Source organism: Budorcas taxicolor, chromosome 3 (genome assembly GCF_023091745.1).
Source record: "Budorcas taxicolor isolate Tak-1 chromosome 3, Takin1.1, whole genome shotgun sequence".
Classification (NCBI taxonomy): Eukaryota; Metazoa; Chordata; class Mammalia; order Artiodactyla; family Bovidae; genus Budorcas; species Budorcas taxicolor.
Window position 1 is genome coordinate 34,503,635 of NC_068912.1, and position 9,032 is coordinate 34,512,666.

At 45.6% G+C, this 9,032-nt stretch overlaps 1 protein-coding gene across 3 annotated transcripts in view; it reads left to right on the forward strand.

The window, feature by feature from the left end:
* SORT1 (sortilin 1) overlaps nucleotides 1-7,087 on the forward strand; it is a 66,857-nt gene extending 59,770 nt beyond the window's left edge. For 2 of the 3 annotated variants that reach the window (XM_052637814.1, XM_052637815.1), the window contains exons 17-20: nucleotides 481-589; nucleotides 2,026-2,132; nucleotides 2,391-2,514; nucleotides 2,738-7,087. In XM_052637814.1, the coding sequence (XP_052493774.1) occupies nucleotides 481-589; nucleotides 2,026-2,132; nucleotides 2,391-2,514; nucleotides 2,738-2,752 (355 nt within the window). In that variant the 3' untranslated portion in view covers nucleotides 2,753-7,087. Of the gene's footprint in view, nucleotides 1-480; nucleotides 590-1,385; nucleotides 1,485-2,025; nucleotides 2,133-2,390; nucleotides 2,515-2,737 lie in introns of all 3 variants that reach the window. The other variant, XM_052637813.1, reaches the window with a different exon arrangement.
* The last annotated feature ends 1,945 nt before the right edge of the window (nucleotides 7,088-9,032 follow it).

Below are 9,032 nucleotides of genomic sequence, written 5' to 3' on the forward strand. Positions count from 1 at the left end.
ATCACTGTCCGGTAGAGCCTCCTGTGATGGGGTAAATGCTCTGTGACCTGCTGTGGCCCCTAGCCCTCTGTGGCTGTTGACACTACAGTGAGGAACTGAAGTAATTTTGATTAATTTAAAAGTAAATAGTCACCGTAGCAGAGAGTGCCATTCTAGAGGAGCAGGAGCCTGACTGCCGACTCCCCTGATAACTCTCCCCTCCCCTGTATCTATACTGCGTACTGATGGGCTTTCCCCGGCAGTCTCATAGGGCAGAAAGTCGGCATGTCATGCAGCATGGCAAGGGATGTGTGGTCTGTCCAAGGACCGAAACTACACAGAACATCCCCCCAACACCCCTGTGGATCTCCCCCAAGCCCTGAAAGACGGTGTAAGGACCAGAAGTTTTTCTGCAGCTTTTCAAATCTTGTTTTCAGGAAGTGAGCAAGAATCCAGAAGTGCATCCTTGTATTCTGTCAACACCTTTTCTCTGCCCCTCAGGTACCGGAAAATCCCAGGAGACAAATGCCAGGGTGGCGTGAATCCAGTTCGAGAAGTGAAAGACTTGAAAAAGAAATGCACAAGCAACTTTTTGAGTCCAGAAAAGCAGGTGTGTTAAAGTAGATCTAGTGTAGATACAAGTGGGGTTTTGAGTTCTGCCAGGAAGGTCAAAGTTGCAGTGTGTCGAGAACTTTATCACCTAATACAAGTGGCCAGACCACTTATGTCAGGTTTCCCGTTGCACAGGAAACTGTTAGGATGGAAGGATGGTCACTTAAGCCAACAATAAGCTCATCTACTGAAAACTTTTTTGGGGGAGGGAAAATGGTGCTCAGTATTTATCCAAGTCTTAGAAGCTTAGGGTTGAGAAAAATTCTGAGGCTCAGAGTCACTTAGAAAAAACACTCAACAAGTCCTGCCATCAAGGGCTGGGGTTTTGCACATGTGGAAGGGAAGGGCATGAGACCCTAATTAGTGGGGATCTCTCTGCCGAGTATGTCAGGTATGTTCATAAGGAAAACCTGCACCGCAGTAATAAGTGGCTGGTTTTGCTTTAGAAGCAAGTTTGGGGGCTGATTCCAGATCTGTAGCACTGAACTGTCTGGCCAGGATATGGGGATCTGGTAAGAGGAACCCTCTTGATAAAGAAGCACTGGCCCAGCGGTATGACTGGGAACAGAAGACTGTGGACCCCAGGTTCCTAATCTGGAAATTGAGAGATGGGCTGTCTGCAGTCCCTCCTGTCTAACCTTCTCAGGACTGAGGGCCTGATGGGGTGGAAGAAGGCAGGGGGAGAGGAGTGTGTGGGTGTGTGTACTTGTTGGGGGCAAGCTCCTGCTTCTCTGCATCACTGCCCTGCACTCCTGGTGGCTGTCCTCAGAGTGTTTGTGTGTGTGATTGCACAGGACTCCCGCCCACAGGGACACAGCTTGTCCCAGAATCCAGCTCCGCCTCCTCTGGGATACACTGAAAACACACACTCCCTATCTCCCACCCAGAAGCAGGTAGGTCACACTCAAACAACGATATGACAAAGCTTATTTATAACAACATACGAAAACTTTAAAAAACGAATCTTGGTATCATGGGAGGGCCTGCCTGACATAGCATTGGCACAGCTCCTCCCCAGGTGATGGCCCTATGCTAGATTCATTCACCCACTTACTGTCACGGTCTCCTTCTCTGCTTCACCCTTAAAAGCGCCAAGACTTAGAATCAGTGGTCACGGGGAACAGCCACAATTATATTTGATCTAGGTAATTACCATAGCTTCCAGTGTAACTTTGACTCGTTGAAGCCCCTGAGTTTGCACTATTCTGACAGCTTCAAGGCAGCTCAAGTTTCGATTACCCTCTGCCAGCTGTGGTATTCTCCTGGTAGCACTGAGATGGTCATCTTGAGGGGTTTGGGAACATTTCATCATTAGGTGCCTAGAGACTGCAGATCGTTGAACAGAGAAATGAGAAATTGAGCAGCCTGTTTGAATTCAGTCCTGGAATATGCACGCCCAAAATTGATTGTGTCTTTGTGTTTTAATTTATCAAGAATTCCAAATCAAATTCTGTTCCAATTATCCTGGCCACTGTGGGATTGATGCTGGTCACAGTCATAGCAGGAGTGCTCATTGTGAAGAAATACGTCTGTGGTGGAAGGTAAGGAACCAGAATTAGTCAAACCCACAAGTCAGCCAAGGGCAGAGCCTGCAGCTGGCCAAAACTGACTAGTTGAAGTGACGTTACTGAAACATCAGACTCAAATCTTTCCTTCCATTTTTCATATGCCAACTATAGGCTGTGCTTCTTGTATGTGTGACTCATTCCATGAGTGTGTAAAACTTGGAAAGTCCACAGCCCTATAAGAAATGCATTCTTCCTCACCACCTGAGAGTTGACAGCAGTTTCCACCCCCAGGTTCCTGGTGCATCGATACTCGGTGCTCCAGCAGCACGCAGAGGCTAATGGTGTGGATGGTGTGGATGCTTTGGATACGGCCTCCCACACTCACAAAAGCGGTTATCATGATGACTCAGATGAGGTGAGACTGTTTCTTCTTGAGGGGTGGTGCAGAAGTTTTTAAAAGAGCGATTCTTTTTTTACTTATGACCAAGGTGTGTTTGAAGCAACAGAGGGTATAAGCTGGAAGCAGCAACTTAATGACTGAGACTTGGCCAACCCAGAAGCTACATAATGGCTTTCAAAATAAGGATTAGGGATTTTTTTTTGTCTGTAAATAATATGGCCCATGTCTTTTTCTTCAGGACCTTCTGGAATAGCTCCTCACAAGAGCTGGGACTGAGTACGAATGATGGATCCGCAGTACCCCCTACACTCCCTGTGGCTCCGACTTAGGGAAACAGATCTCCCATTGCGAAGGACCCAGCTCTGTTTCTGCTGCTCCCATCAAAGCCAAAAGGACCTACACTGAAGAAGTAGTGGGGTGGGGACCCGAAACACTCTTGCCAATTGGCTCGGAGAAGAGAGGGGAAATTTGTAATTCTTTACCTTTACGAGTTCTGTGTTTTTGCAAGGTATGGGCCCTTTTTGGTTTTGGTTTTTAAGGGAAATGAAATGGAATTGAAGGGAACTTTTCACTAACCCCACAGTCGCATGTTTTGTGTGGCGCCTACCCCAGGGCACCGGCCAGCTTTGTCATCAACTCTCGTGAAGCCCTCGGTGCCATCCCTGGACAGTGCCAGCACCATGAAGCAGCTGCAGAGATGAGCAAAGAGGCTGCGATGACTGGCACAGCCTGGGCAGCCTCTCTCCCTCTGGGGCCAGCCCCACTCCAAGAATAGTGCGCACCAGCTCCTCACACAGTTCACTGCTTTTTGTTATTTCTTTCAAGAGCGGTAGGCCACAGTGATTTTTCTTTTCCCCCGTTTAATTAGGCAATACCCTTGTTAATTGCCCTTTGGCAACTAACTTAGATGTGCTTCCAAGACACTAAATCAGGAAAACTTAAAGGGCAATATTTTTAACTTGGGGCAGGAAGAAGGGAACAGCAGAGAACTGACTAGATTTAGCACCTATTAAAGGAGAAATTCTTGCTTCTTCCAAGATCTTTCAAGCCATGCCTTATGTGTGTGCCAGTGGGCTTGCTCAAGGATGGGGCTCAAAGCTGGGTACCCAGGCTGAGCAACCTCTTCACTGGAGTGGCTGGTGGCATGCACAGCACAGCCTCTGAGGACGACTCATCCGTGAATCATTAGAGTGGCTGCTTATTCGCTTCCTCTTAGGTTGCTGCTCTACATGGAGCCATGACTAGACATGTTTTCAGATTTAGGCTTTAAAAAAAAAATTCAGTTTTGTTACCAAGTTCTCCTCCTTACCCCTCCACTTCCCCAGCTTTGCCAAGTAATCTGTTGGCTTGAAACTTTGAGCCAAACCAACTGAAAAACACACTTCTAGTGCAGATTGATGTTTTGTGTGATACATTAAGTTCTTATTTTAAATTTAATAAAATGTTCCCTTTGACTTTTTTTTTAATGACATAAATTAGAAAACGTAGCAAGGTGGATTTCTGGGTGGCCAGACAGTGATGGAAAGCTGTCATCATTTAGCATAGCTCGACTGTTCGCTGTACTCGAACATAGCAGTACGTTTTCAGTCTTCGCACACCTACTGTGCTGGTCACAGTTTCTCCCAATAATTATGACTGGGGACATTCTTTGGTAACTGCCATTTTGCTGCTAGTTCATTTTATGGCTAGAAAGTCAGGAAAAAGTAACTGTGCCAAATGAACTTTGGTCAGAATGTGTGAGCAGATGGGTGAATTGTCTTCTCACCAGAATGGATTAACAGCAGTAGGGAAGGCAGGGGAGGGAGTGGATGGAGAATTTTGGAGAAACTGAAACTGCAGTAAGATTAACGGAAGTCAGGGAACTATAAAGTTAAGGCAATTTTTGTGAAGAGAGTTCATATTTGTTAGAGCCAGAGAGCACTAGTTTTTTAGGAAAATCTCATTCCTTTTGTAAGGTTTTTAAATTGAAAGTAATTCCAAAGATACACCAGCTCACAAATGACTGAGAAGTCTCAGCTTTCATCCCATTCACCCTCACCTCCTGCCCCATGTGAATTTGACGCCCAGAGAAGACCTACTTAGACCACGCACTCTTCTCCCCACACACACCCATCGAAGTAGATGTGCCAACTAATTCTCTGATTAGTTTCACATGTAAGAGAGTTAATACTCTTCTCTAACCGTGTAAGACTCGGGATAGTGATACCTGGGGTTCCTGTAGAACTTGGTAGTTTTCATGGCACTTTTTCACTTGCATTGTGTCATTTGAACCTCACAGCATTCTTGTGAGATTAAAAAAAACAACAACACAGGGTTTGTAATCCCCATTAGAGATGGAGCTGAGGTACAAAAATGGAGTAAAAAGGTGTCCAGGTCCCTGTGAGTCATGAGTGGTGATGGTGATTGTCTTCGGATCTCATGCACTTTGATGGATGCTCTTGCTGCCAGGTGGGAGCAGGCTGCTTTCTTAGAAACGTCTTGCAGTTCTTCAGGGCACAGGTCAGTGGCCTTTCTTTCAGAGCAGCATGGAGAGCTCTTTTGCCACCTTAGTAAACAGGAAATTTTTCATGGCTGAAAGCAAAAGTAACGGTAATCTTGAGTATGTGTTTAGAAATCACCCCTTACCTCATTGAGGGTCACGGTGGTTCAAGAGTGTGGGAATGGAGTCTCCACTGATGAGTTACCCTCTCCGTTTCCCTGTCCCCCACGCATGACTGGCTGGAGAGCTTAGTCGGTTTGAGGACTGCTAGCAAGCCTGGCTGGCCAGCCTTCCCCATCTCACAAGTGTATGTCCCTGGCCCAAGATGAAAACAGCCTAATAGATCCATGATAGCTCCTAAGAAAAAAATATTTCTGATTTGTCCTACTGATGTCAGGTTGGAGCATTATCTCTGAAAATAAAGTGTAGTGTCAGGCTTAATAGCAAAAGGGATTGTTTCAGTAGTAGAAGTTAGCATCATCATAAGGTAGGTTGGACATAGCAGACTGTCCAGAGTGACCTGAGCTCTGAAATCCAGGTGGTGAACTCACCATCTTTCATGCTCTGTGGACAGGTGTCTTGGACTTAAGAGGGCTTTTGGTTTTCAGTGAGACCTGAGACCAGGGATGCATACGCCTAAGCTGATCATCGAATGGGAACGCCACTTAGAAGAGTGAAAGTGTTTGGAGGACTGTGGCAGTTCTAGGCTGGGCTCAGGAGATTTAATAGATTAGCTGTAACTAAAGCTTTAGAATTTGTCATCTGCCTCTGAATAGGCTTTCCAGGGTGTCTGTCTCATTCTTAGGTTTACCTCTGGGCCTCTGCATGCCAAAGCTGGCCTTTCATCCCTGGCAGATCAGTAATGTGCTGGCCACCACTGGCTTTGTCCACCACAGCTGGTTCTCCCGTGGCCTTCACCATGGGACAAGGATAGAGGGGTGCAAGGCCATCCACATCCACCCCACGTGGCAGGCAGTTTTTGTTTTCTAAGCAAATGATTGCAGTAGAGAGTTTCTTGTTTCCTCTTAGGAGAGCTTTAAAGAGCTCTGCTTCTGTATGCAGTGGCTTGGAGCTCACCCTGCTCACTGTTGGTACCGCCCCCTTGTCCCACATTAACCTGGATACTTGGAACTGCTAAAATAGGAAGAGCTTCTGCTTTTCAACTTTGCTACTACCTTCCCTCAAGCAGATAGATAAACATGGACTTACATGTCTCTCAAACAAAAACCAAAGTTTAAGATTTCCACATGATAGTGATAGGGAGGCCAGACTGTTCTATCTGCCACCAGTTTGCCCAGCTCAGGTTGCATCAGGGACACCATCCTGCCCCAGGAGGGCTGAGGCCTCACCCTCATGGAGGATGATTGAAATAGCAGGAATATGTTGATTTCTTGGTTACTTTGCATTATAACAAATAAGAATCAGAACTCTAATTAGAAATTGTCTTCAACAACTTACTGTGTGCATTTTTTTTCACACCGGTACATTCTTAAGCATCCTTGTTTATATAGAATAACATAAACTAATCTGTACCTTTCTATATATATGTGTGTGTGTGTACATATATACATGTATAAACTGTATAGTGTACATGTTAATGATATGCCCAAATCCTTAAGGCAGTTCTCATTCTCTGCATGCCCTCAGTTTGTGGTCACGTGACTTGAGCGTTCCTGATGATTCTGCCCACCTCCTGTGTTTGGACGTCTAGGGAGGAGGGTAGGGTTTTGATGGTACCTTCCTCATCCTCGTGCACAGATATGCTCAGGGTCCCCATGTGTGCCTGGTATCCATCCCTCTCTTGTTTCCTGTTCCCTGTCTGAGCATGTGGTCCCTCTTGGTTCTGTACCTTCTCTGCCTCCTCCCCAAGCTGTCAGATAGCCTTCTTACTCAAATCTAAAGCAGTATTAAGATCATTACTGCATGTGCACTAAAAACCCAAGTTTTCTGTTCCCTTGGGACAGAAAATTGCATGTGAGGTGGAATAATCAAGTTTCAATGACCTATGTCAGTTGCACAACAAAGCCAGACCCCAGAATAAGATTCCACAAAATGGAAATAAAACTCAAATTTCTTCAGCACTGTGTAAATAAATCTGGATGTGTTTAACTTTGTACTGGTAATTTTCTGTATATTTGCAATATTTGGGTTAGAAATAAAACAGACTGGACTTTATTACCTGACCTACTAAAATGACTAAGCTACAGTTTGTTAATATGAAAGTTTCTCCACTTTCCTAGCTTCAAAAATCGAACCCCAGCAATCAGAGAACATCGATTAATGAGTCAGGACTATGCGTCTGTAAGTCCTACATGAAGAGTATTAGGTAATTTATGGGAAAAACTACTCACTTTTTTCTTCTTCATGCTCTCAAAGATCTAGCCCCCACCATGGGTGTTTGTAAGACCAGATTTCTTTTTCTTCCTCCCCAGAAGTATAGCTGACCCACCCTGGTACAGCTTCTCAGCTTTGATTGCTACATTCTTCCTTCTGGACGCAGCCGCATGTCATTCCTCTCTTGAATTACATGATCCTTTAGCAGGTTCCACAGGCAACAACACTGAGGTGTTTACCTTCAGCACTTGCCCGCTTGCCCCTCTTACATTTCTCCTGCTACTCTTACTCATAGTCCTTCCTAACCTGTTTCATTAAGGACCTTCAAAGAGTTGCATCTTGACTCCAAAATAATTTCTTTCGGTGGAGGTTACTGCCCACCTACGTTTAGCCTTTAGCCAAGCCAGATGACTGCTTAGCCTGCTGTCCTGGATGGGGGTGGGGGGTGGGGGGTCTTTCCATGTAGTGTTTACTCTGGGGCCATGGTCTGAAGATGACCAGGCAGAGACCTTGCTCCTGAGGACCCCATGTCTGCTGGAAGAGTCATCCCCCTGGGGAGGTTATCCAGGATGGTTTATTTTCAAGAATTCTAACATAGTGTTCTCAGACTTCCTGCGACAGAATCAGTAAGTTGCTTTTTTAAATGCATATCCCACCCAGACCTACTAAATTAGCTTTTCCAGTGGATAAGACCCTAGGAGTTGGCCTTTTCTATTTGATTCTTTCATACCTTCAGTTGCAACAAGGAGCTAATACCAAAAGCCTGAACCAATCTCTTCATCAAAGCATGGGGATAAGAGGGGTGTTTGGAGTACCCTGGTATACTGTCTGGACCTATAAGGGCTCTGGCTGGTTCAGATAAGAGAAATGAATCAGAAAGGCCTTTACACCTGAGAGTCCTGACATAGCACAGCCTCTCACCACCAACCCCAGCGGTCAAGCTCCATAGTCACCCTCTTCAGCCATCCTGCTGCTGCTGCTGCTGCTAAGTCGTTTCAGTCGTGTCCAACTCCGTGCAACCCCAGAGACGGCAGCCCACCAGGCTCCCCCCATCCCTGGGATTCTCCAGGCAAGAACACTGGAGTGGGTTGCCATTTCCTTCTCCAATGCCAGAAAGTGAACAGTGAAAGTGAAGTCGCTCAGCCATCCTAGCTCCTGATAAAACAGTTTCCTGGATCCCAAGTGGGTCTACAAGTTGTCCTGCCCTCAGTCCCAATACAAGTTGCAAAGATGAGTTCTGGGGTTCTGTCCCACAACCCGAGGTAGTAACACAGACTCCCAGGATCCTATTGGCTGCCCCCAGTTTGAGGGCCAAGGGAAAAATGAGTGAAGAGCTCATTCTTTCAACCATGCTCATCGGTTTCCTTTAAAGAGGGGAAAAGGGGGATGTGGAAACTTGCTACTTTCTACTCAGCTTTGCTATGAACCTAAAACTGCTCTTTTAAAATCTACTTTAAAAAAAAAAAAAAAATATATATATATATATATATATATATATATATACACACATAAAATATATATATTCACAGAGGAGATGCCAGCTTCTGGAAATGAGAAAGGGAGAGTACAATAGGAAATCTGCTCTATCGGCTGTACTGCATGGGAGGTGTAAGTGACGGCCTAGTGAGGCTAGAAACCACACAGGACCTTCAGTATGTAACTAACACCTACTGTGCTCTGGCCACTTTCGTACACTTCTACCATTTTATCCTCAGCACGA